Below are 27,908 nucleotides of genomic sequence, written 5' to 3' on the forward strand. Positions count from 1 at the left end.
TTTTGCTTACAAAAATTAATTCAAATGTTCAAACGATCAAATAATATAAGCAATATTATTATTATTCAAATAATTTTCTTAAAAGCTCAAATAATAAAGCAAATTTTCCAAAACTCTAACAGAATTTACAATGCTACTTTAATGCTTACTTTAATTTCCGTATAATGGAAATAGTGTTGGTTTTAAATGAATCTGTAGTGTGAGTTTCTGCTGAGTTCCATTGTTGGCAAGATAAGTACTTTGAATTTGGGGGAAAATGTACATAAGATAAATCCTAAATGAATATGTCCCAAAACTCGTTTTTAAACCACATAAGAAGGCCTACTGGTTTGTTAATAGCATGTATAGTGGAAACCAACTCCTGTAAAGTTAATGGTTTACATTACAATGTTTGCTAGTTCTTCAGCACTGTAACTAAATAAGTTTTATATTACATTATCATTGAAATATCGTAAAACTAATTTTTATAAAAATCTTATTTTAAAATAATGAAATTAAAGACCGTCTCTAGGCACATGACTGCTCAACTTCCGGAAGTGAGGTCAGAGAGCTATCGTGTCGCAGTGGATTGTGGGACATCGTGCCATATTGACACACGACAGAAATGGACGCGGGTTTTTTCCGCGTAAGTGTTATATTCTTTTACAAATTATGCTCTATAAACATCGAGTGTGTTGTTATGCATCTATTGTTTATCAATTGTTTGACCGGCTCGTTGTTTTAAGGATATTTTATATGTGTTCATTGGAGTGTGGCTGTAATGGCGGCTGCGTGAGGTAACCAGAAAATACCGCACAGATTAACAGGAACAGCAGATTTGAAGACATAGGCGCGTTTAATTACCTATTATCACAATTGTTGTTACAAATAAACTCAAATGTAACGTTAAAAAAAGTCAGCGGTTCTGGGATTAGCGATGTTACGCATGTGTAATACAGACTGAAACCGAAATTAAGTGGTCCTGTGCTACGACGTTAGCCTAATAATCTGTGTAACGTTAGTCTAGTTTTTGCGTATATACATGATTACTCATATCCCACTGAAAGGGTGAAATAATACTACTCGCATTTCTTTTGCCTCGGCCTTTCAATGGAAGAAAAGTAACCATATGAATTTTTTGTTCCTGTTTTCTCGAAGCACGTTTTGTTTTAATGATGCGTTTCTATGATTTCAGGGCACCAGTGCGGAGCAGGATAACCGCTTCAGCAACAAACACAAGAAACTCTTGAAGCAGCTGAAGTTTGCAGAATGTCTGGAGAAAAAGGTAGAAAAAGTTAAACATAATTATACTTGGATTCACAAACGATGCATTAAGTGACAGTAAAAACATCTATAATGTTACAAAATCGTTGATACATTAGTAACTATTAGTGACGTGTAGTTTAAGAGCCCTGACCAGATGGGATTTAAACTTCACTGTAACGTTAGTTGTTTAGTTTAAAGCCTGGAAAGTATCATATCTAAATGTTCTCTTAACATTACATTAAGAGTGTTCTCAATAAATAACTAAATTGTAAATCTTTTTTTTTTTTTTTTGCAAAGTCTGAAAATTGTTCAAGGTTATTACACAGTGCATATTCCAACCAACAGGTCGTCCTAGGTCTGAAAAGTGGTGTAATTATAAATTGTGTACATTAGGGCTGCACCATATTGGAAAATTCTGATATTGCGATATTTTATTTTTCTGTGATAAATATTGCAATATTAATAGTTTCACCAGGTGGTTTGAATATCTCTATATGATTTCTGGGTATTCAGAAATAATCCCTGTTATAAACAGTATTCAGGTACAGAAATTGACTAATCGCAATGCAAAAAAAAAATCTTTTTTGTTTTGATATTTCATTCTTAGATCAAATAACAATATTAGTCAGCACCAATAGTCTAGTGGATAAGCGTGCCGACATAAAACGCCAAGGTGCTCACAGCGATCTGAGTGCGATTTTCTAACCCTTCCCCTCTCTTTGCTCCCAATGCCTTCCTGTTTGCATCCACCACTGTCCTTTCCAATTTAAGGTGGAGAAACCCTTAAAAATACTTATTTAAAGAAGCTATATTTTTTTTAACCTTCAGAAGAAAAAAAGCTAAATAATGAAAAATAGGTTTTTCTTAAAAACAAAAAAAACCAATTATCTTCCAGTGGAGAAAAATAATCTTGTTTTTGCTTTGAAATGTAGATATTTGTATTAAAAACGAGACAAACAATCTAAAAAAAACTGTTTTTTTTATACATCGGATAAGTTTTATATAAATAGAGTGATTAAATACAATTCTGTAGCTCCTGCCAACTATAATTCAGACTCAACTATGCATATCTTGCAATGTGACTATTGCAGATGCACACATTAGAGATGCGCGGATGGACTATTATTTCATCCGCAACCGCATGACAAAATTCATCATCCGTCCGCCATCCATCCGCACTAACATTTTTGACCAATTTTTAAAACCGCACCCGCCCGCCATCTGCTGATTGGGCTCTTTATTTGAATGGCTTATTCCTTTTTTTATTAAATGAATGTTTCTTCATTGATCATTATATAATAGAGAATGACTTTAATGTAGACATGCAGCTAATCCAAACGTGCAAGTCATTAATTGACGACGCTTTGAAGTTACGCTAAAGATACGAGGACGTGTCTTTTCACTTGATTCGATTCCTCGGTCCTTCAGTCTTTTCCTTGCGTCCTTCCCTCGTAACGTTATCCCGGTGGGGTGGAAACACGAGGAAAGAAAGCAAGGAAAGGAAACGAGGATGCACAAATAAGAAATGAGAAGCACCCGAGCTCTCAGAATATCAGCAGTGAACTCTGTCTCCAATCGGCGCACAGGGACAAAAGTAAATAAATAGCCTAAATTAAACGCACTGTACTGTACAACTTTTTTTTTTTTATTGTAGCCTAATAGAAAACGCATTGACACATCATTTCAACATGCTGCTATTTAGTCTACTACTAAATGCCTATTTCACTTAATTTTTTAGTAAATAGATAGAATAAGTCATTTGCATTATAGCCTAATAATGTTTACATTTGTAGTTGTCCATAGCAACCCCAAAAATGTACCTGCTTGCCTTCCACATATAATTAATGGGCACAGTTTTTCGACTATTTTTTATTTTTTGCTTTGGATGTTATTGAGCTTGTAGAAATCGGAAACAACACAGTTCTGCGACACAGATTAACCTTTATTGATATCTCTATCAGACAATACCTATTTTATATGCCAAAAGAAACAACAGGCAGTAAAAAAAAAATAACATAAATATCTTAATGTAGGCATAGGCTATTGTCGCATGCTTTGACAAACAGTTGAAAATTTTTTAATAAAAACGTCATATTGTGCCTAAGCCTTGTAGGCTCAGTCACCCCCACAATTAGAAATTAAATTAGAAAAATAGATATGCCATTCCTCTTTGAGCGAACCTGACAAGGCTAAGTGCATGTATGACAAGTGCCCCAATAACCCATGGACTTAGGATCATCCCCATTCCCCTCAAACTTGAAGCATAACGAAATACTACGCCATTAAATTTGCGACAGAAATTCTGGCAAAATAACCTTAGCCTCGGAACGTAAAAGCGAGGCCAACATGTCTAGAATAGAATAGGCTAAACCAATATGAACGTAAAATTATCAGCTGACCAAACTCAAAAGTTTATATTGAACATATGTGCAGCCTAAATAACATAGGCTAATTGGTTTAATATGCCTGACCTTAGGTCTAGTTTGATTTTTTCTTGGCACAATGCAGGAATAAAATGGCATCTACAGTGTCAGGATTCAGACGGGAGTGCCTGCATAGCCACTGCGCCCTGCTGCACTGAAGGAGCACTCGCTCGCAGCACTTGTTGCTGAAATGCATAGAATTCTCTTGGAAAGGTGCTGTAGTCATGGGAATGCCTGGCCTTATTTCTCCCAAAAGGAAAGTAGATTTTCCTATGCTGATCCGTCTATACGGAAGTTTGTAGAGGAATACTTTTGTACACTACATCCAGAATTAATGTATCCGATTCCTCCTCCCATTCTGTGAAGTCAGTCCTAGGCTTTTTCGTTGGTGCGCCAGCTATGAATATAAAAACAGTACAACCGCCCGCCACCCGCCCGAATTTAATTAAAATATTATTTTTTCGTAACGTCATCCGCCCGATCCGCGGTTTATCCGCGGAGTCCGCGGCTATAACCGCCAACCGCGCATCTCTGGCACACATTGCAATATCGAAGCTGAAACTATATATTGTGCAGCCCTAGTGTACATGTAAAAACACATTTTATAGCAGTGAAAACGGGGCTTCTTTTTCTGCAAGTAATATTTAGAAGAACTAAAAATTTAGGTATTTATACAAAGTAATTTTGCAAAGCAAATCATCATTTTAGGTTATTTCTGATTTGTAATTTGACAATAAACCATTTTTAGCTCAATACAAGTAAAGATCCTGTAATTATGATTATTTTATGATGTGGTTTTAGGTGGATATGACCAAGGTCAACCTGGAAGTCATCAAGCCCTGGATAACCCAGCGTGTGACAGAGATACTTGGCTTCGAGGATGATGTGGTCATTGAATTTGTCTTTAACCAGCTGGAGGAAAAGGTAGACCCCCACCTTGCTCTTCCCGCTCTTGTTTTATTTTTTTATACACATGCTGCAGTCTATATTAGATGTGTTGTGCTTTGGAAAGAAGAGAAGGTTTGAAGATCAATGAATAACCGCTGACAGTTATTTGAAACATTTGTCATGTGAAGATGTAACAGCAGAAACATCTAACATCACAGTGTTAAACTGTCTGCCTGATTTAAAAAAAGACAGAAAAGGGGGTAAAAAGATATATTTCTCTCTGAAGAAATGATTTGTGACACCGTTCCTTCTGAACAGCAATGTTCTAATGTTGATGTGATTTATGATTTAAAAGGCCTGAACCAATATGGATCTTATTCCTTGCATCTGAAGTATAGCACCAACTCCTAATTAGATCTCAACTGAGCCCAAAGTCTCTCTGAATCCAACTCTCCCTTGATGATGAGCTTTATTTTTTGAGGTGAGTTATGAGCAGGGCTTGACATTGTGCCAGTGGTAGAGTCATTTCAGCTTGATCATTTGTGCCTTTCTGTTTTAGTCAAAGTTTAGCAGTACATCTTAAACATAAAGGCCTGATTTATCACTTTTATGGAAATGAAAACTATTAAGGAATAAAATGAAAAGATGATTTTGCATGTAGGATGATAATGCAGTACAACATTGGTAGTGTAAGAGACTTGTTTTTTTTTTTTACTTGAGTCTCAGTTACTTGCTCATCTGTCAGTTATTAAAGACTTTGTTTTTTGTATGATTGTGCCTTTAAACAGTACGAAAAAAAGAGACGTGACCCTTTTTATCTGTTTTAGATAGGCTCTCTGTATTAGTTGCTATTTTAGTCTGTACAGATTTAATTTTCAGGAAGATTTTGCTGGGATTCCAGAGAGGTATTTGCTCTTATTTATAATACATTAAGGTGTTTCCTTAGTCTAAAACATACTTTTAATTTGTCATGGCATAGCCATATAGTAATTTGAAGAAATTCTTCAAGTTGAGCTTAATCAACAGTGTTTGTGGAATAATATGATATACCTAAGAGAATAATTTAGTCATCTTTTCTTTGTTAAAATAAAACATTTAATTACAGTTATTTGTAATTTAATTACAGCGATTATGACTGCCAGGATGAAAAGAATAAAAAGTTTGTTGAATCACTCTAAAATCAAAATCTTGAATAAACATTTTAACTTGCTAACAATTAATTAACTTTTTTTTTGTATAGTAAATATGCTCGCATATTTAAATGAAGGGTGCATTACTTGATTTTTTGCGATTGATTATTTTTGTCATAATTGTAATCACGATTATTCAAAATGATTACTGTTAAAGTCAAAATTATTAGTGCTCCTGTGAATTTTTTAAATAATTATTTCCCAAATTATGTTTAACAGAGCAAGGAATTTTAATAGTATTTTCTCTAATATTTTTTTCTTTTGGAGAAAGTCTTTTTATTTCAGCTAGAATAAAAGCAGGTTTAAATATTTTGAAACTTATTTTAAGGTCAATATTATAAGCCCCTTAAGGCAATGTATATTTTTTATTGTCTGCAGAAGAAACTACTGTTACACAATGACTTAACAATGACCCTAATTAAGCCTTCGAATCGCACTTTGAATCTGAATGCTTGTATTTTGAAAAATTTCTAGTCCAATATCATGTGCTGTCATCATAGCAAAAATAAAAGAAATCAGTTATTATAAATGAGTTATTAAAACTACTATGTTTAGAAATGTGTTTAAAAAAAATGTTTCCATTAAACAAAATTTGGGGGAAACGGGTTGCTAATATTCTGGAGGGCTAATAATTCTGACTTCAACAGTTATTTTCCTCCCTGCAAAGGTAAGAGAAATAAATACAATAAAATAACACTTAAGCTACAAAAGTCCTTCATTCAAGAGCAGTAAGGGATTTTCTCCTTTTTTTATTTGATTAATACTGATCGAAACAGGCGGTAGCAGAAATAGTGCGCTGTCACTTTAAAGGTTTCGCTTTTACGTTTCTTTTGATTCTCAACTCGTTTGTTTATTACACAAATGAGGGTTAATATGAATAATCACTAAACACCGCGTATGGACGCCTATTTGAAAATTAAAACGCTCACATTAATGACTTTAGATGTGCGCTCTGCTCGTCACCGTGTGCGAATGAGACCGAATGCTGACCGCATGCTTCTGACTGTGTGTGCTCGCTGCACACACACAAACAGGAGCATGCGGTTTAGTTCGTGCTTTTAAGAGCAACAAATGTTTACAACTGGAAAGGGGGCGGTAAATAATGTAATAATCGTTCATCTCGATTAATGGTTTTTCATAATTGTTGGAAGCCAAAATCGGATTTTCGATTAATTGCACAGCCCTACTGGATAATATTGTAGTATTTTATTAAAGAGCCTGCACCATAATTATATAAGATTTTCAAAATGTTTTTATGCAAGCGCACACAGAGATAACTGATATATATATCACTCTTCCTCGCATGGTTTCATTGTGCCAATATAAATTCATTGCTGTAGAATGCAAGTAAGTCAATACTTAAAAGTCTTTGGCATCTAAAAAAAGAAGTAAATGTTTCAATTATTCCACAGATCCTGTTGAGAGAGCTTGACCTGTATAAAGTCAGACACATTTGTATAGGCCTTATTTTAGAACAGCAGGTGCTCAGTCCTGCTCTTGAAGATCTACTTCATTGCAAACTTCTGCTCCAGCTCTTCTTAAAACCGAACTCTGGTGCACATCTTCAGGAGCACGATTTAGCACGTGTGTCTTAGTTAACGGGTCTAATAGGATTGATTTTCCTCTTCATTTTGTTGTTAATAAAACCTTTTCTATGCCTTGTGTACTCATTATTGCTTGTTCGTCTCTTGCAATTTAGATAAATGATATAGCATTAAACTCAAGGTGATTGAGTGTGATGCGGTAGTGAGGCGGAGGCCAGCCAATGGAGCGCCTTTCTCCGCCCCCCCAGCCCACAGAGCCTGCGCCACTCACACTGAAGACAACTGGACTGTTCTTGCTTTGTGGGGTTTTGATGCACTCTGTTTGTGGACTGTAATGTTTCTATCTCTCAGGAGTTTGATATTGCACAGGATGAGACAGCCATAGTGGTTGGGAGGGTCTTATTGCTCCTTGACGGGGGGATGTGAACTGGGAGGGTTCATCTCAGTTCAGATGATACCTTGTAAACTTGTAATGCATGCTCAGAGGGAGTTTATACACTTTAAAAGTGTTCTTGATTTTAACTTTTTTCATTCAATTGGTTTAAAAGTAAAAAAAATAAAAATAAATGCATAACATTCTGTTGTGGCTGTTGGTTATAGAAACCATTTTGAGGCCCGCAGGTACTGGGCTCTTGTTGAAAAGCAGCTGTTTACTGATGTTCAGGAAAGGAAGGTCTAGGTAGACTATCAGAATTCTGTGCTCTTGTTCGGTGTCAGTATTAACTGCTTGGTTTTCTCCCCTTCTCTCTTCCTCCCCTGCTTTTTGTGTTGCAGAATCCAGATGGAAAGATGATGCAGATTAATTTGACAGGTTTTCTGAATGGAAAGAATGCTCGGGAGTTCATGAAAGACCTCTGGCCACTGTTGTTAAGCGCCCAGGAGAACATTGCCGGTATCCCATCAGCCTTCCTGGAGCAGAAGAAAGAGGAGATCAAACAGAGACAGGTGATGAAGAACTGGGTCTGATCTCATTTGCTCATTTTTATTGGTTTTGTGTTAACTGATGTTGTAATTATACTAAAATTAAACTTTTCCTTCTGCTTGTTTCAGATTGAACAGGAGAAACTCGCCTCTCTAAAAAAAGTAGATGAAGATAAAAGGGAGAAGGAGAACAAAGAAAGAGCTCAGTCAAAAAGCCCTAAACGGTTGGTTTTGCTCTAGATCCTTATTCATTGATTTTTCCATTATTTTTCTATTGTTTTTGTGGTGTCAGAATTTGAATTCATAAAATAAATATTTATTCTTAAAAAAATCGCGACTAACAAATTGTCACAATTGTCTGTAAATGATATAAAATGTTGCATAACAATCAACCTTGTTCTAAATCGCGTTTTTTTTTTTCTGCTTCTCTTTTAATTGCAGGAGAAAGTCTCGCTCCCCTGTGAAGCGTGATCGTAAATCCAGTCCTTCTCGTTCTCGCTCTCCTCGACGAAAAATAAGCCCAGCCGCTTCACCACCTTCCAGTCCACCCAATCATAAAGAAGAACCGAAGCGAGAACCAGACCAGTCAGAGAGCTCCAAACCAGAGCCACTCATTCAGGAAGCTTCATCTACCAGGTGACTTTGGAAATCTGACATATTCTAGATTTTACTGCTTCAAGTTACCATTGTCCTCTTAAATGCTTAAGAAAACAGATTCAGATTCATATGCAAGTTTCACTTTCAATCTAAAAGAATGACCTAAAAATTGCAGAATTTTGGTAGCATTGTGGATTTCCAGACTGATATAATAAACTGTCATTTTCATCTGTTAGTGATCTTGTGACTGAAATGAAGCCGGACTCAGTGTCAGAGCCTGTGAAAGAGTCCTCTCCAGACAAAACGTCAAAATCAGAGGACCGGCCTAAACCCAGGGACAGGGAGAAGGATGGGCGCAAAGATCGTCCACGCCACCGCTCTCGTTCTCGATCACCTCGCTCACGCAGACGACCTCGATCCCGCTCTAGGTGAGAAATGTTATTTGAAGTCGCATTATTTTTTTTTCTTAGATTTTATTTTTGTTTACCTGCTAATGTGATTTATGGGTTAAATAATATCTCTACTTGTAGGTCATTCTCTCCTCGCCGGAGAACGAGTCCCAGAAGGCGAATCTCTCCGAGACGGAGGAGTCCTCCTAGACGCCAGCCTCCCTCTAGACATAGACGTAGCCGCTCACCTGTTCGCAGGTAAGTCTCCCTCTCTCACTTTTTTTTTCAGCAATATTTTATTCAGCAAGGATCCATTCATCAAATAGTAATAGTGAAGACCATTAAAAAAACTTGATTCAAATAAATGCTGTTCTTCTGAATTTTTCATTTGAAAAAAGTGTCCAGAAAAAAAACAAGCAACAAGGATGATTTATAATGAAATGCAGTATTTCTTCATAGCCAAATAATCATATTAAAATTATTTCTATTGAAACCTGAGATACTGAATACTAATGTTAAAATATGACTGACTAGGGCCAGACAGAATCTGCAAACATTTTTTGCAATTTCTGCTTAGAATTTAGTAAAAACAAAAATCGAAGTATTTTTGAGGAATGATTTTAGGAGTATCGTAACTAAAAACTTAATATATGAAATAAAAAAATACTTTTTATTTAATGCTTACCTTACAAATCCAATTAGATCCAATTATTTAGTAAACAAAGCAAGTCTCTTGTATATCTCTACTAAAAGACAGAAAATATTAATTTACAAACTATATTGTCAATAAATCCTATGGACGTTTTAATATGTTACTGTTATTATATTTCAGTAATTAGTGAAATTATTTAAAAACTAAATAAATACAAATTTACACTCACTTTCACAAGTAATTAAATGGACATGATGGACTGAAAATCTGGAAATCTGCAGATTTCTGTGGCGCAGATTTTGTGTGGGCCTACTAATGGCTGTTAAAAAAAATGCTAAATTGGCTAATGTTAAAAAAGAAGCTCAAATTATTTAAATGCTACTGTTAAGTCCTATCGAATTAACACTGAATTTTGTAACAATTTGTATTTTCAATCATATATATATATATATATATATATATATATATATATATATATATATATATATATATATATATATATATATATATATATATATATAATTTTATTTTATTTATTTTTTTTTTTTGTCATCTGCATCTCAACTACCGAATTTCACCTATACTTTATTGGTCCACCAGGCGGCGGTCTCGCTCCCGCTCCTCCTCAGGCAGCTCCTCCTCTCGGTCGCCCCACAAGAGAGCAGGAAAACGAGGGTCAGCGACCCCACCCAGAAAACTTGCACGTCGCACGGACCTCTCCAGCCCCCCAAGAAGACGAGGCCGCAGTCCTTCAGGACCAGACACCAGCCCTTCAGGTACATCATAGAATGCAATTCTTTTTATTTAAAATGGCTTAAATGAAAATAAATGACCTGTGGTTATAGATTGTGTACATTGTTGTGTAAATCTGAAGCGTTCATTGTCATGTTGAGTATAGTATATTTTTGGCAGTAAAGTGATTCTGACTGTAATGCATCTAAAAATTTCAGCTGTGAAGCACAGGCCTGGTGGAAGAAATGACTCTCGCTCTCCCTCTCCAAAACCCAGGCGATCTGATGCATCAGATTCAGGTGAGGCTTGGCTCTTCAAGCTTGCAGATTGAAATGAATATCATTATAGAAGCTGGCAGGTTGTCAAAAAGTCTCTCTGGCTTTTAAACTAGAAAAACTGTTACGTATGGAAAACTTATTGTATAGCAACTCTTGTGGTACAAGTTTCTTATGGCGGCTTCAAAGATTAAGAAGGTGGTGCATGTAACAGGTGTTTGGCTGTGCTTTTGTATATCATTGGTGTGTGTTTTTGGGCATGAGGCTGTTTCTTGGGCACTGAAGGACTTTGCTTTGCGTTTCAGAGGAGGATAAGTTGGGCAAAGGGTCAACAGCAGATTCTGTCCAGCAGCGACGTCAGTATCGCAGACAAAATCAGCAATCCTCTTCAGGTTACCACCTTTTAAAATTTACTTCACACTTATTTGTCCTCTTTCCTTCTCTCTCTGACTCTCTCTATCCTCCTTCTCAGACCTGTACATGCACCTAGGAGTTGTGTGGATATTATATGCTAGTACTTGTTTCAATTTGTTGTCATGTTGGGTTTATTTTTACTTAGACACAGGTTCATCCTCTTCATCTGAAGATGAAGGTCCAAGGAGGCAGAATAGAGGTGCAGGTGCCAGGAATGGTGAAATCAGGAGGAGACGGAGTCATTCACCTGCATCACCACGGAGGCGGCACAGAGATGCATCCCCAAGGTACAAGTCAACAATGTTTGCATGTGCTTTACATCTGTGTTTGACATACAATACCCCTAAAAGGTCAATCTACTCGGTCAATCTACTTTTTACCCCTTTTGGGTAAAAAAAAAAAAACCTTTATTAGTCCTAATGTATGTCCATCCAAATTGAATGTGGCACTAAAAAGGCTGTGTAGAGAAAAGCATTATTAATAATGAGAAACTTTAACCCCTACCGCTTATGTTATAAGCTATTAAACGTGAAGTATGTAGATTATCAACATGCAAGTTTTTAGTGGATCGATAATGCAATGCAGCCAGTGAAGTTGTGACATTTTACATTTACTTTTCCTCATTCCAAAGCCTCCCAAAACTTGCTAATCTTTTAAACAAATGGAGTTTATTCTAAAAAAAAAAAAAAGTAGATGTCCTTGTATCCTGGTATGAAAATCTTGTCTTATCCTTCAGAAAAAGACGTTCTCCGTCACCTCCTGGACGTAGACATCGTTCACAATCTCCTGTTCGCCGCCGCAGGTCACCCTCTCCTCCCCCAAGACGCAGGTAAGGTTCAGCTGAGTTCTTGAGCTCTTCTGGATTTGGTTTGAAATGCATCTTGCTTTGAGTCTTCTTTCTTCTCTCCTTCCGGTCTCAGGTCTCCATCTCCACCTCCCCGGCGATTTACTCCCCCAATTCAGCGTCGATACAGTCCCCCCTCCCCTTCTCCAGCCCAAAAGAGACGGTCATCAGGGTCTCCCCCCAAACGAAGAAGGTCTCCTTCACCCATGCCCAAGCGTAGAATACCTCCTTCACCTCCCCCCAAACGCAGAATGTCTCCATCACCTCCCCCCAAACGCAGAAAGTCTCCATCACCGATGTCAAAACGCAGAACATCTCCATCGGTGTCAAAACGTAGAACATCGCCTTCCCCTGTGGCTAAACACAGAAGGTCTCCATCACCCATGTCTAAACGTAGAACATGTGCTTCACCTGTGTCTAAACGCAGAAATTCTCCCTCACCTGCCCCGCAACGTAGAAGTTCTCCTTCTCCCATGCCCAAGCATAGAGGGTCACCTTCCCCTGTGACTAAACGTCACACCTCTCGATCCCCCAAAAGGAGTCGTGGCACCAGTCCAGGAAAAAGACGTACTCCACCCTCTTCTGCTTCACCTCCTCCTCGTCACCGCCGAAACTCTCCAAATCCCCCTGCAGCCCAACGGGGCAGAGACACCCGGTCCTCTCCCCCTGCCCACACTACCCGAGTGTCTTCCAGTCCTCCAGGTAGATATGGAGCCTCTGGTTCCTCCCCGCAGAGACAAAGACGGCAGACATCACCATCACACAGCACCAGACCCATTCGCAGGGTTTCCCGCACTCCAGAACCGCGCAAATCGCAGAGGTATGTTTTTATAGAGCGGTGCTTTTATTTGTGTAATGCAGATGTGCGAATGTTTGATTGTTGCTGTCCATTTGTAGAGGTTCTCAGAGTCCTCCGCCAGAAAGGAGGCAGGTTTCACGTTCACCATCTGCTTCTCCTCCTCCGGCTCAGAAGCGGCCTGCTTCAGTCTCACCCTCTCGCTCCACTAGCCGTTCTCCACCTCCACCTGCCAAAAAGAACAGCAGTGTCTCCCCGAGCCCTTCACCTAACAAGGTATGCCACTCTTGCAATCAGCGAGAACCACACCTCTGCATCCTAAAAGCTTTGGTTTGTTTTTTGGCTTCTAGAGTTTTCAGCCTTTTTGTTTTAGAAATATAAAATTATTAAAACATCTGGTTTAGGGTCTACCTTATGCAAAATAGGGTGTGTTCACACTTGGAAAGTTTGATTTGATAATCGTGTGCGGTTGCTCTGTTAATGCTGTTTATTGAGGTGATTGCTCTTATCTGAACTTGATGCCCACCAAAAAGAGGTTCAGGGACAGTTTTCATGCACACCTAATTTTTTTCATAGTCACTGTGTTCCTTATTGTATAGTTAAAAATGTAATGTTCAATATAGGCAATGGATTTGAAACAGATTTTTAATTGTGTGTGTAAAGGAGAAATTCTACTTGTGCACTATTTGTAAGTTCTTACCCTTTCCAACTGATTAAAAAAGTTGTCTAAAATGCACCCACATACAGTGTGAGCAAGCGTGAATAAAAGTCAACTTATATACTAAATTATATGTATACTAAATGTGTTTCTTATTTGGTCAAGACCAAAAGAACTGAACAACCAGTGTGAACACCCTTAATGCAAAAAAAGTGTATATTACAGTTGCTAAACATCTTTGTTTGTTCTGTAGAACTCTGATGCAGAAGGTGGTAAGAAGAAGAAAAAGAAGAAAGAAAAGAAACACAAGAAAGATAAGAAACACAAGAAGCATAAGAAACAGAAAAAGGAGAAGGGTGGAGAAGAAAAGAGTGGTGGGGCGACAGGAGGACATGGACCGGAAGCAGAGCCAGACTCTGACCAGAAAAAGGTGAAGTTACACTTTTAAAGCTGTTTAAAAGCAAATTCTCCAGTGTAATGCAAACATCTCTTCATTTTACCACACTGCGATTTTAAAATGTTTGGAGTCAGAAAGGCATTGTAAATGGTTGTTAAAAACGTCTGTAATGCTTACAAATCCTGCAGTTATTAAAAAAAAATAGAAATATTAAAATTTAGCATGACAAAATTTAGCATGACTAGCATACATCAACATATTTTAAGATGTATTTGACTTCTGTGATTGCAAAGCAGAATTTGCTGTCATTATTCTAGTCTTCATATTACAATATCCTTCTGGAAAAAAAATGTTGATTTTTGTTGCTGAATATATATATATATATATATATATATATATATATATATATATATATATATATATATATATATATATATATATATATATTCATCCCTTCTATGATTCTATTTCTATTAGGGCTGGGCGATAAATAGATTTTATTGGGTAACTCGAGTGTGAAGTAAGTTCACATTGATTTGTTTGAATGAAAATTGTTTTTTTTACCTCTGGGCTCCTGTAGTTTCCCCCGCATTGCCATAGAAACACACAAACAACATGCAGCAAGCAGAAGAGAACTCGGAGAAATTATGCGATCTTTGAAATGAAACGAAAAACAGCACAGGTGCACAAACACGCCTGGCAAAAAAAACGCATTTAACCGTGAGACACAGAAGTTGGTAACTGTGTGCCACACATTGTATTCTCACAATGAAAAGTAGCATTAATGGATAAGACGATTAAAAGAAAAGATGCGCATATGAAAGGAATTGTTACCTATAGATATATACAATGTAAATATCTATGACTGTTACCCATCTAATGTTGGAATCCAACGTTGCTGTTTTCGGATAAATGATGTGACCCAGCTGTAAAGATGTTCATTACTGTAAATATCAACACTGTCAGACTTGCTCAGTGCACTAGGCTAGAGTAATCTTTCAGGTGCCAGCCATTTGAGTACACTGAACTCATTGTCATGTTCAAGAAAGCAGTCTGAGATGGTTCGTGCTTTGACATGGCGTGTTATCCTGCTGGAAGTAGCCATACAAAGATGGGTACACTGTGGTCATAAAGGAATGTACATGGTTAGCAACAATACTCGGGTAGGCTGTGGCGTTAACACCATGCTCAATTGGTACCAATGGGCATAAAGTGTGCCTAGAAATTATCCCCCGCACCATTATACCACGACCACGAGCCTGATCCATTGATACAAGGCAAGATAAATCTATGGTTTCATGTTGTTGACACCAATGTCTGACACTATCATCTGACTGTTGCAGCAGAAATCAAGACTCTTCAGACCAGGCAACATTTCTCTAATCTTTTATTGTCCAATTTTGGTGAAACTCTGCGAATTGTAGCCTCAGTTTCCTGTTCTTAGCTGACAGGACACCCGGTGTGGTCTTCTGCTGCTGTAGCCCATCTGCCTCAAGGTTCGATGTGTTCAGAGATGCTCTTCTGCATACATCGGTTGTACCGAGTGGTTATTTGAGTTACTGTTGCCTTTCAGCTGGAACCAGTCTGGCCATTCTCCTCTGACCTGTGGCATCAACAATTCATTTGCGCTCACAGAACTGCCGCTCAGTGGAACCATAGAGGTGGTTGTGTGTGAAAATCCCAGTAGATCAGCAGTTTCTGAAAAACTCAGACTAGCCCATCTGGCACCAACAACCATGGCATTTTCAAAGGCACTTAAATCTTCTTTCTTCCCCATTCTGATGCACAGTTTTAACTGCAGCAGATTGTCTTGACCATGTCAACACGCCTAAATGCATTGAGTTGCTGCCATGTCATTGGCTGATTAGAATTTTGCAATGAGTATTTGGATGTGTACCTAATAAAGTGGCTGGGGAGTGTATGTTAGTACTTTATGCATTTTTTTATGGGGGGGGGGGGGGGGATTATTTAAATCGTAAATTTGAGTTTTTGTGAAAATCAGGGATTTTTTAAAATGGCCATATCACCCAGCCCTAATTTACGAGTTAGGTATTGTCTCTAATGTAAAATCTAAATATACTACTTATGTTTGAGTCAGACATAATTAATGCTACCTTTCTTGAAGGAATCAGAGAGTGAAGTAGAAGACAGTTTGGATGATCTGGAGAAGCACCTACGTGAGAAAGCTCTCCGCTCAATGAGGAAGGCCCAGATGTCTCCATCGTCTCAGTCCTGAGGGCATCTCTCCTGCACCCCACATTTCCCTTTTTCTCTTCCACTCTCTGCATTTTAAATGTTTGATGTTGGTTCAGCTTTAGAATGTACAAATTGTTAAAATTCACCCTAGACTTTTTTTTTTTTCATTTGTTTTGGAATTGTTTTTTTATTTTTATTTTGGCATGTTTATTGCTGAAGTGTTTTATGATATAGAAATGAGTGAGCAGCTGAAGTTTCTCCATCAGATTTTGACCCTTACCACTTAAATACTGTCAAGAAGAAATGTTCCAAACAAAACTTTTTTTAGTCCCCACACCCCTCACCTTCTGTGTTGCTTTTACAGTCATGATGAAAAAAAAATGAAAAGCTTATTTGCCGTTCTGAGTTAATAATGTACGAGTTAGCCTATAGATTCTCTCTTAACCTTCGCGGGACTTTTTTCGAGAGTTTTGTTTGCATGGACGGCAGACCCCAGCGTGTTTGTCCTCTTGTGTGCATGATCCATAAAGTAAAACTGCTCTCTCTGTTCATCTGAGCATTGTGGCAGTGCTTGAGAGCTCCACTGTACACATGAGAACAAATCCGAAGTCTGTTTTCATCTCTCTCTTTTTTTTTGTTGCTTATTTTTTGTAACCTAAGTTGTGTTTGACATTGTTGGACCCTGCAGAAATGTCTGACTTTGAAGAAAGTCACATTAAATTGAAAGAAAAATGTCTCAAATTCCTTTTTTAAGTTGCATTATTGTGCATATCTGCAGTTTGTTTTGTTTCACTTTCAATGATCATGAATGTAAATGACAGACTCGTCCAGCATGCTAACAATGTGGACAGCATTACATTTAGGATGCAAAAAAACTGTTTTGCATATGTTTGCTAGTCCCTTTTTACTGGGTTCTTTGGAAAGCCTGTAGTGTCCCAGGTCTGGTAATGACACATGATAATCAAGTGCTGTTCATGTTGTTGTTTTTTCCCTTTTAGCACCATGTGAAATCTTCACTAGCCACAGATGAAAGCTCAGTGAGTTTGTAAAGGTGTAATGCGGTTAATAATGGCTGATCTGGAAAATCAGCCTAAGGCAGCAATGTTTTGCCTTGGTTGTTATTTTATAATGCCACCTGCTTCTGGCTGCAGGCATCTGTGGGAATACATGGGTGGTAAACATGCAGTCTGTCTTTATACTGTCCCTAGAGGTCAGGCTAAGTGCTGGAAAGCTTTGTTTCTGGATCAGCTGTGCATTGTGCTGGAAGATCTTTGGTAATAACAAAGACTATCTTTAAGGAGTTCACCCTTTACATCCGTTGTATGTGATACAAGACATCAAAATATATTTCATGTGGAGTGTTTTGGGCTGAACTAATACTGGAACACTTGATTCTTCCCCCGATTGTGGTGTTTTTGCATAAAAATGTAAACAACCAAATTATCCTTTGTTTGAGCAATGTAGTTTTGGTTTCATCGGGTAGGATGATAATTTCTAAAAGAAAATAATTTGGCTTTTGTATTCTGCTTTTATAACCACTGTATAGTTGGTTTTAATTACAGTAAGTTTATTTAAATGGTAAGTAATCATGTCTAAATATATTTATATTTTGACCTTAAAGCAACACAGAGCAATACAAGCAGCAGCAACAACAGCAGCAGCAGTAGCAACAACAACTATATACACAGAAAAGGAAAACAAAGACAAAAAACAGAAAAAAAAAGAATATGATTTTAAAACCATTGTTACATCAGTTCCTCCAGTTTTATACAGTGTATCGGAAAACGTATTCATAGCGTTGTACTTTTTCCACAATTTTTTATTACAGCCTTATTCCTAAGTGGATTAAATTCATTTATTTCCTCAAATTCTAAAGACATTACCCCATAATCACAATGTGAAAAAAAAGATTATTTTTAATTGTTCCAAATTTATATATAAAAAAAACTGAAAAATCATGTGCATAATAATTCACAGCCTTTGCTCAATACTTTGTGGATGCAACGTTGGCAGTGATTACAGCCTCAAGTGTTTTTGAATGATGCCACAAGCTTGGCACTCCTGTCTTTGGGAATTTTTGCCCTTTCCTCTTTGCAGTACCTCTTAAGCCTTATCAGGTTGGATGGGAAGTGACTCTCAAGAGATGTTAATGGGAATTAGGTCTGGGCTCTGGCTAGGCCACTCAAGGACATTCACAGAGTTGTTCTGAAACCACTCTTGGTATTTTGGCGGTGTGCTTTGGGTCATTGTCCCGCTGGAAGATGAACCGTCGCCCCAGTCTGAGATTAAGAGCACTCTGAAGCAAGTTTTTATTCAGGATGTCTCTGTACTTTGCTGCATTCATCTTTCCCTCTATCCTGAATAGTCTTCCAGTTCCTGCTGCTGAAAAACATCCCCACAGCATAATGCTGCCACTGTAGGGAACGTATTAGCCTGGTGATGAGCAGTGCCTCGTTTTCTCCAAATGTAAAGCTTACCATTCACTCCAAAGAGTTAAATTCTAGTCTCATCAGACCAGAGAATTTGGTTTCTTATGGTCTGAGAATCGTTCAGATGCCTTTGGCAAGTTCCAGGTAGGGAGTGGCTTCCGTCTGGCCACTCTACCATACAGGCCTGATTGGTCGATTGCTGCAAAGATGGTTGTCCCTCTGTATGTTCACCTCTCTATAGAAGAACACTGGAGCCCAGACAGAGTGACTATCGGGTTATTGATCACCTCCCTGACTAAGGAAATTTTCCTGTAACCTTCCCTAGCCGTGTGCCTTGAGACAATCCGGTCTCAGAGGTCTACAGGCAATTCCTTTGTCTTCATGCTTGGTTCGTGCTTTGACATGCACTGTCAACCCTTGGACTTTACATAGACAGGTGTATGCCTTTTCAAATCATGTCCAATTAACTGAATTTACCACAGGTGAGCTCCATTTAAGCTGCTGAAACATCTCGAATGATCAGTGGAAACAGAATGTACCTGAGCTCAATTCAGAGCTGCACCGCAAAGGCTGTGGGGTATGGGCTATTGTGTGAAGAATTTTGTGGAAATAAATTAATTTAATCCATTTCGAATTAAGGCTGTAACATAAAAAAATGGGGAAAAAGTGAAGCGCTATGAATGCTTTCTGGATACACTGTAGGTTAACTATGTTATGTATTTTACTAGGCCAGTGGGCACAGACAATATGGTGATCTTGCAAACAGCGACATGGTCATAGCTTTAATCTCTTATTCTTGACATTTAATAAATAATTATTTATTTACTCTTAAATTGAAAATTTAACATGGTCTCTTTCAACACCCCACGTGGCTTTGTATCTTTAGGGTTCATATGTGCAAAGAATCGTCTTTAAAAACAAATTACTTAGATCTCCTGAAATGCCTAAAAATGAGGTTTATTGTTATTTTGTTCTGTATCTCTTAATTTCAACATTGTGTATGTATATGTATGTAGGTCTATATATATATATATATATATATATATATATATATATATATATATATATATATATATATAATTGCAAATTATTGACGCAAATTTTTTTGTGAAAACTTAAAATTTAAATTAAAAAGTAAAACATTGATATATGTTAACCAAAAATTGCATGCGTTAAACTTGGGAGATAAAGCTGGGAGATAAGATCATTATATCAAGATAAACATTATTTGAGAAATTCTGTTATGGAAACAATGTTCATTGGATAAATGTACAGAAAATTTAGTGAATCCACTAACCAGGTTTCCCCAGCCCTATAGCAGCCTGTTACTATTACTTGACTTAATTTATTTTAATTAACTAAAACATTTCAAAATAAATTGACTTAACTAAAAACAGATTTTTTGTGTCTTCATGGTAACGTCAGCTTTACAAAGTACGAGACTTGCAGTGCAAGTAAAAAGGGCTTTTAAATACAGATTTAGCTATATAAAACTCCTCGGGGAGCTCTGGCTCCAGTGCACGCGCACGGTACCGATTCTTCTTGCGCCAGATGAGTTCGGCCCACTGCGTGTGACATCACCGCCTTAAATACTCCCGTAGATTTTTCCCCTCTACGTCGTCGCCATCCTGAGCGAGAAGCAGAGGAGGAGACATAGCGGACTCCGTCGGGTTTTCTCAGTGATGTGTTTCTAGGCAGCGGCAGGACCTCGTGGAAACGCGCCTTCTTCGTTTTGACGAACTCGGTTGCACTTGGAAAAACCGCAGAGTGTTTTTTGTGTGTCCGAAAAACTCGGCTCGAGAAAGAGGGAGGCGTGAAAGCAAAACTTTTTGTGCCAAGCTGAAGAAATCGAGGTTTGTTGTTGTGAAGGCGCCCGTGTAAAAACAAAAGTTCGGGATGTCTCTCTCGGTACCTCAGAACGGTTTGAAGGGGGATAACGAGCCCGTCATCGAGCTTTTTGTGAAGGTAAGCTTCTAATTAATAAACTATAATCATATAAGTAACGATTATAGGATAGTGCTTGCAGAAATGAACGTTTTGCCATCACATAGTCACCAAAATAGTTTTCGTTTGTAAACACCATCGAGATTTTAGTGAACGTGAGCTTCGGTCACCTTATGCTTTCAATATACAGGGACAAAAAAAGAAACTAGGAAAGTGAATGGTGACCAATAACGTTACTGTCAGTGCCAAACGTTCAGCCCACACCTCCCAAACTAACGTTACAGGCTTCTGTTGTCATTTGAATCACAATTCTGGTTTTTGTCGATAAATAAAATATTCACAGATATAGGTAGCATCAACAACTTGATCTTTAATATGTCCAAAACAAAGGTCTGAAATGTGATTCAGCGGTTTTGCTTTACAGTAGGGGTGTATGATGACATTGAATGTCAAATGGGCGTTTTCTCAATATCCCATATTTTCATCTTTTCTCCACTCACTGTTGTATAATGTTATTCGGATGATTGTGTGACACAAAGTAAAAGCATAATAATTTACTCCCTCAGCTGAAAGCACAAAGCACGCGGGTTTGCATGGGAAATCTTCAACAATGTACATCTGCAGTTCCCAATCCAGACTGCAGGAAATCCGTCCGGTCCAGGATACAAAGTAACCCCGATTGACAATAAACCGAACCCAAAAGAGCGTAAATGTGCTTTGCCATAGTTCAAAATCTTTTTTTTAAATAATGATTCTTTGTTTCTATGTGAAACTCTTTGAATGAGTGACACCTAAGCCAGCTTTCATTTTCCTTCTGCACTGTTTTGCCTTCATAAGTGTTTCATATTTATTTTAACTGCACACAGGCATCAGTGTGGGATATTTAATGTAACTAGAGACCAGTTCTTGTTTGTGTGCTTCATAAGACTATACTCCCAATGTAAACCAAAGCGAAGGAATCTGGTCTTCTGGATCTCTGAGTAATCAAAGTGGAATTATTTGAATTCCTCTCCACTGCTGAGAATCCTGCCGCCCTCTTTCTTTTCCTGGCTTTTCTCCTCTTTTTCTCTCCCTCCAAAGGCCTTCTGTCCGGCAGAGCGGGAAAACTCCTGAAAGGAGGGAGAGAAGGGAAATGGAGGAGGGGACAGTGTTAGTGCAGTGCAGTGCAGAGAGGAGGGGGGTTGATTGGGGTCCCACGTCTGTTTGGAAGCAAACTCTCTTCTCTGAACCACATGGTTACTGAACTACTAGTGCATTCAATCTCAGGACTTTGGATTTCAGACTTGCAATTGCTGACTGAGTGTTTATGATTCCAGAGGCTTTAATTAAAGGTTGGCCCTGCTGTATTAAATGGACTGTAATAAGTCAATGAACATTACAGCGGTTTGTCACATTTGTATAGTTCAGCTCTTTTTGGGAGTTGAGAAGTGATGCTTCAAAACCTCAGAACAAGCTCATTAATATGAGAGTTTGAGATCCTGTGAAATATGAGGAGTCCAGTCTTTGTGTGTGTATATATTTCATATTACAGCAAGAGACGAATTCAAGCCAAAAGTGAGGTAGACTTAGGGTGCTTTCCCACCTGCCTTATTTAGTTCGATTGAATCGCACTAGAGTTCGTTTCCCCTTTTGGTACGGTTCGTTTGGGCAGGTGAGAATTCAGCAATCGTACTCGTGTGCGCACTAAAAGCGGACCAAATAAGCGTACCGAGACCTGATTGAAGAGGTGGTCTCGGTACGCTTTCAAACGAACCCTGGAGCGGTTCATTTGTGGTGAGAATATGATGCGTATTAAAACAGGTCCAACCGCAAAAAGTACTACGCCTTTTGGACCAATTCATCTGCCGTAGGCCGATGCGCTGTGCATTATGGGATATGGAGGAAAAATATTTGTTGACAGCGCTTTACCAACAGAGAGAGAGGGAGAGGGGAAAACATTACCTGATGGATCGTTGGTAATATTTCCGCAAGATGACCATGTCGCAGTATAGCTAAATTAATTCACGCCTCCTCCTGAAGTGACGAGCGATTCATTAAAACCCTGTTTTCCAGCCACGGCCCCGCTTCATTCTCGAAATGTATAGTTTGTCTAAAGCAGGGATACAATCAGTCAGCGCATTCGTCCCTCCATAATAAAAAGTGACCTTTTGTGTCTGCCGGTTTTGTTTACCTGCGGGAGTTCATTGGCATTTTCCCGCACGTGAATTCTGACCAATCAATAAGCAGTTTAGGAAATATGTTCAACAACATCTGGCCAATGAGAGATGTGGACTTTGTCAGATGACTGCATTTTGGTTCGTTTCAACTGGTTCGAGCAAAGCCAGCAGTGTGGTGTGAAAACAACCCAAAGGTGGCAGAAGATGCAACAATGTATCTTTTATTACCCTTGGTGCGGACCAAATAAAGCGAACTACAGATTTGAAAGCACCCTTAAATGATGTTAAACTTTTTTTTAAATGTTAAAATATTTCAAAATATATATTTTTTTCATTTAAAGTGCACCTATGATTAAAATCATCTTTTGTAAGCTGTTTGGACAGAACTATGTGCAGGTATAGTGTGTCCACGGTCATATTGATGTTAAAATAGGATCAAAATTCCCTCCCATTATGAGGCCCACCATAACGGCATGTAGAAGTGCAGTCGCGTATTGACATGTCTTCATAGTAACGCATATAATCATATCAACAATACAAGACGTGCGCAAAGCAACCAGGATTGAACAATCTCTTTAGCTTGCTTTGATCATCAATCATCATCAAATGTGATCAAGAATGAGAATTTAAAAGAATATGCTTCAATCCTGGTTTGTGGACATTAAATCAGGTTTATTTTGTACATTAACATAACGGAAATCCACACAGCAGTGGAGATTAACGTGTATCCGGTCACGTTTGCCTTGCAAGAAAAGTGCAAAGTTAAACGCACACACTGTGTGACTTAACGCAGAAAGGCTTGAAATAACTCCACAACAAATACATCAAATAATCATTGGTAAAGTTCTTACTGTAGTATTTCTCACAAACGTTACATGAAATCTGCTTGCTTCATGTCCGTCACTGTGCTGTTTATCTGATGCAGCTGAGGCAGAGTTTGCGGCACACTCTGACAGGCACGTGGGACCGGTGGGTGGGGAAAACTAGCGTAAAAGGCTCGGGCCACAAAAACGGCCACATTGTGTTCAGAGCTGAAAATTCTAATATTCTGAAAGGTATAAAAAATAATCTGACGGGTGTTTTGAGCTAAAACTCAAGCTCAGACACATTCTAGAGACACAAAAGACTTCTCAAATCTCGAAAAAATAGTAAAAAAACAAAAGGTCTCTTTAAATGTTTTTTTCAGAAAAAATATACTTAGAATTTTGGTTCTGTTATTGAGCACTTCAAAAGCTTAGCATTTAGCATACCACCGACTAAAAGTCACTTAATATATTCATCATTTAACTTACTTGGAGATAGTTCACCCAAAAATGAAAATATATTCATTATTTACACCCCATCAAGTGTTTATTCTGTTGAACACACTAAATGATTTTTTGAAGAAAGCTAAAAGCTAAAAACCAGTATCCATTGAGTATCCATTGGAAAATAAACAAATATAAATATTAAGTTTTAAAAAGAAAGTGAACTTAAGTGTGCTTAAAAAGTGACAACTTCAATGCCCTTTTAAGACATTGCTTGATATTGGTCGGATGACATCCTCAGTGACACTGTACGCATCTCATGTGATGCGATTTTTATGAATGAGGTAGTCCGGAAATTGTCTATAACCGCAGGTATCATATATTTAGACTCTCAGCTCGACCACACAGCAGTGTTTCCTACTGACAGTTCAGTGAACAGGAAATCAGCATCCAAAATTAATAGAAGAGTAGCTATAAAACAATTTTCCTGCTGTTATGGTTTTGTTGTGAAACGGCATGAAGAGAGACCGCAGGCCACCTTCTTTCAGCATTGATGTCAGATGAGCTGCAGTGACACTTGCACTGTTTGTGTTTTGTTTCTATGGTGCCAGAGTAAAGAGAATTTCATTTTATTTGTTTAAAATTGCATACACTGCAGTAGATAGATAATGGTAAGCTCTCTCTCCCCCCTCTTCCCTTTTTGTCGTTTTATGTCTTTCTCATTCATAATTAACAGCATGTATGTAATGCATCTTTGTTCTGCACCTTTTCTTAACACACAACATCACAGCAGGACCAACCCCTTTGTTGCCATCGTAACCAGGCAAACCTTGCCCCTGCTAGCGGCTGATAATGCAGTCTTCTCCCTTCCTCCCTCCCTCTCTGCACAGCCGCACCTGCTGGCCATCTTCACCACCATGTGCTTTTTCAGATTTTTGCTTTGATCGCAGCAAAGTGCTCTGCAGTTTGTATTCATAAACAATGCATTTCCCAAAGGGTCTGCACACACCTTTTTTTTGGTGACTGAATCTGATTTTAAGGGTTTACAATCTTATATTCAGTTTAGTTGGCTATTTATCTTGCAGTGTTCTCTAATGGATTTGAGATTGAGAGATCAGCCTCAGAGGTTTAATGGGATCAGCCTCTGTTAAATTGATGCGACTTCTCTAGTGTATGATGCAGCACTAATGAAGCCTTGGTCCGAGAAAGGATTTGCAGGTCTCATGGTAATCGGATGGCAGGCTTATTTTGGTTTTCCAAGGCAACGTGTGGAAGTGTGGTAAATGATAGAAGTTTAGAGAGGAATTCCTATTCATAAATGGATATGAGATGCATTACAGATTGTAATTATATTACGCGTTTGCTGCAAAAATGCTTTTCTTATCTAGAGGTTTTGTCTTGTTTCTAGTCCAAATATATACATATTCTTAAATCAAGTAGCATTTTCTTGACAAGTAAAATATTGTCTTGATTTGAGAAATAATGTGCCCAAATTCAGTGAGTTTTTTTCCTTAAAACAAGCAAATTATTCTGCTTATGGGGTGCGAAAATAATCTTGTTTTTGTTAATAAAATTAATTTTCTCACCCCAATGGCAGATTATTTTGCTTGCTTTTTAAAGGAAAAAAAAAACTCACTTAATTTTGCCATATTATTTAGAAACTGCTTTGAAGAATGCAGTGTATATAGATTAAGAAATACAATTCATATCAGCTCTTATTTTATTGTGCCTGCTCATTTTTAGATTTATGTTTGGCATCAGATTCTTTAAATCTGTTTAAACCATGTGATTTTTAAGCAATTATTGAAAATAAAATCAGTTTTTATATCAATTAGGCATGGTGCTATAACCGGTTTCAAGGCTATCATAACATCAAAAAGTCTACCAGCCCATGCCTAATATCTATGCCATATTGAATAAATGTATTGTAAAATACCTAATATTTTAACCTTTTGCATAATAAACTCTTAAATAATGTTTTGTTTTCATTTTAGCTCTTGAGTCATGCACCATTTACTTTTTAAATGGAAAATAGAGTTTTAAGCCATAACTTGCTTAATTAAACAAACTATGTTCTTCCAATCTGTATCAGCTAGATACAATTAATTGCTGTGCAATGATACTTTATAAGGCTTCAAAGCAGATGTGGCTAGGAGGAGAACATAGTTCTTTTTACCTTTTCTTCCTTTCCAAATTAAACTTATTTCATGTGGCAGTTTAAATCCTGCCTGGCAAGCACGCTTCAATAACACGTCCTGTAATGTTGAAGAATTAGGTCAACAGGCAGAGAGAAAGGCTTTTTGAATGTGATTGACTGCATGAGAAGCAACAGTAATCAATCAATTTGTTTGACAAACTCAATTTCAGTCTCTGTTTCTACCTGTATTTAGTATCATCCACTTGTGATCGGATAAATCAAAGCATCTTAAAACTAGACTTAAAAAGTTTATGGAAGTTGTTAAAGGACTTGTGATTGTTTCCCTGGCAGACAATAAAGTGGGTGATGATAAATCTTTCAAAGGAGGGACCTAAATCATGTTTTGGTAACATACATTTGTAGAGACTTGTGCAAGAAAGCAGCCACCCAAAACAGCCTAGCAACTGTATATTAGAGTGTTCCTCAAAGCTACCCAAGACGCTTTAGCAACCACCAACCAATTTATCCCAGTACTGTGGTGCGAGCTGTGTTCGTTTCATCGTGAACACTTTCTACACTTTTAGATCTTCTCAGTTTTCTACGTTGTTGTGCAATTTGAAAGTGAGCCTGTTCATCGTGTGACCGTGGTGATGTTTACTCAGCAGAAGGAGGCCACTGTCACTCAGGTGTTTAGTCCAGGTGCTGATGATGCAATCATGATATCTTTTGCTCTGCCTTGATTGGCTCTTTAGATTAATTATTGTTTAGAGTACATGCAAAGTCAGATGACTTAAGTGTTTTGTCTCTGGTTTGACTTTTGTCTACACTGATGTTAGTGACTGTTCCATGTGGACTGCTGAGTTATAGTTTAATCACTGCTTATGTATTCAAGGCCATGGTTTGGCCTTATTTTTGTAGCTTTGTATGCATTTTTTAAAGGAACTTTTTGCTCAGTTTGACAGGATCTGCTGACGTTTTAAAATGTTTTTTTTTTTTCAAACATTCACGTTTAGATCTGTTGTTCTGTCAACAGCAATGGGTTGAATGATCAAGAGAAGAGCATGTTTCTTCAGAGGATTATGGTTCAGCTCTGAATGTCAGCTCAGGCTCATTGAAAATGTGTGCCTCAGCCTACATTTTTGCGAATCTGTGATTACTTGGGGTACGTGGACGTTTAAGTAAAAAAAATGAAATTCATAAAGTTTAACTGAGGTAATATCCATGTCGGTTATTTAGTTTGTTTAATCATATTAATATTTTCCCTTTAATAATGGATTGTTGCTTGTGGACTAACTGAAAAAAGAAATTCATCCACATTTTCACTTTCAACAAATCAGTTTGAAAGAATGCAGACAATGTAATTAATATTATTTCAATATTTTAATATTGCATTAAAACAAAAAAGAAACTGTGTTATATACTACTATATATGGTCTCGTTAAATAACAAAAAAAAGTTAATCAAATATTATATTGAAAATAAAATTATGGTTAAATAATCAAACATGGATTGTTTGTTCTTTTTTATTTTTTTTATTTTACGTTTTCCAAATATGAAACTAAGCTCTGTGCTTAAGTGCAACACTGTACAACGTAAGCTACCAAGTAAACTGACCTCACCAGTAGTGTTGTCTGTATGGAGATAGATAGGTGAGGCAAATGCATTTCTTTACAAATCTGAACCGCCAACTTATCCAGCAAATTTTTTACACAGTGGATGCTCTTCCAGCTGCAACCCAGCTGGACTGGGAAACATCCATACACACTTATTCACACGCATACACTATGGCCAATTTAGTTGATTTAATTCATAGCACATGTCTTTGGACTGTGGG

General features: G+C 37.7%; 2 protein-coding genes across 5 annotated transcripts in view; both read left to right on the forward strand.

The window, feature by feature from the left end:
- The first annotated feature begins 560 nt into the window (after positions 1-560).
- On the forward strand, positions 561-16,902 carry srrm1 (serine/arginine repetitive matrix 1). Of its 4 annotated transcripts, none has more exons than NM_001365281.2 (17): positions 561-625; positions 1,175-1,264; positions 4,470-4,592; positions 8,065-8,235; positions 8,341-8,435; positions 8,653-8,847; positions 9,045-9,236; positions 9,339-9,455; positions 10,450-10,625; positions 10,800-10,880; positions 11,162-11,248; positions 11,416-11,557; positions 12,007-12,099; positions 12,191-12,934; positions 13,012-13,186; positions 13,822-13,998; positions 16,091-16,542. In NM_001365281.2, exons 1-17 carry the CDS (start codon positions 605-607, stop codon positions 16,199-16,201), a joined length of 2,790 nt encoding a protein of 929 aa, NP_001352210.2. In that variant the 5' UTR covers positions 561-604; the 3' UTR covers positions 16,202-16,542. The 4 variants fall into 4 exon arrangements, with proteins under 4 accessions (NP_001352210.2, NP_998607.3, XP_087145003.1 ...); NM_213442.3 differs by having other exon boundaries at positions 16,098-16,542; XM_087288877.1 differs by lacking the exons at positions 561-625; positions 1,175-1,264; positions 4,470-4,592 and adding an exon at positions 4,907-5,037 and having other exon boundaries at positions 16,091-16,902.
- Positions 16,903-20,204: 3,302 nt separating this feature from the next.
- The window catches only part of clic4 (CLIC family member 4), a 33,656-nt gene continuing 25,952 nt past the window's right edge, over positions 20,205-27,908 (forward strand). Inside the window, 1 exon segment of the mRNA NM_201486.1 lies at positions 20,205-20,555. Coding sequence (NP_958894.1) covers positions 20,487-20,555 — 69 coding nt within the window. The 5' untranslated portion in view covers positions 20,205-20,486.

The sequence above is a fragment of the Danio rerio genome, chromosome 17, assembly GCF_052040795.2.
Source record: "Danio rerio strain M-AB ecotype USA chromosome 17, GRCz13ab, whole genome shotgun sequence".
In the NCBI taxonomy this organism is placed as follows: Eukaryota; Metazoa; Chordata; class Actinopteri; order Cypriniformes; family Danionidae; genus Danio; species Danio rerio.

Coding starts and splice junctions, on each gene's coding strand:
- srrm1 (NM_001365281.2), top strand. CDS start 605: ATGGACGCGGGTTTTTTCCGC. Junction 626..1,174: donor TGGACGCGGGTTTTTTCCGC/GTAAGTGTTATA, acceptor CTATGATTTCAG/GGCACCAGTGCGGAGCAGGA. Junction 8,848..9,044: donor CAGGAAGCTTCATCTACCAG/GTGACTTTGGAA, acceptor TTCATCTGTTAG/TGATCTTGTGACTGAAATGA.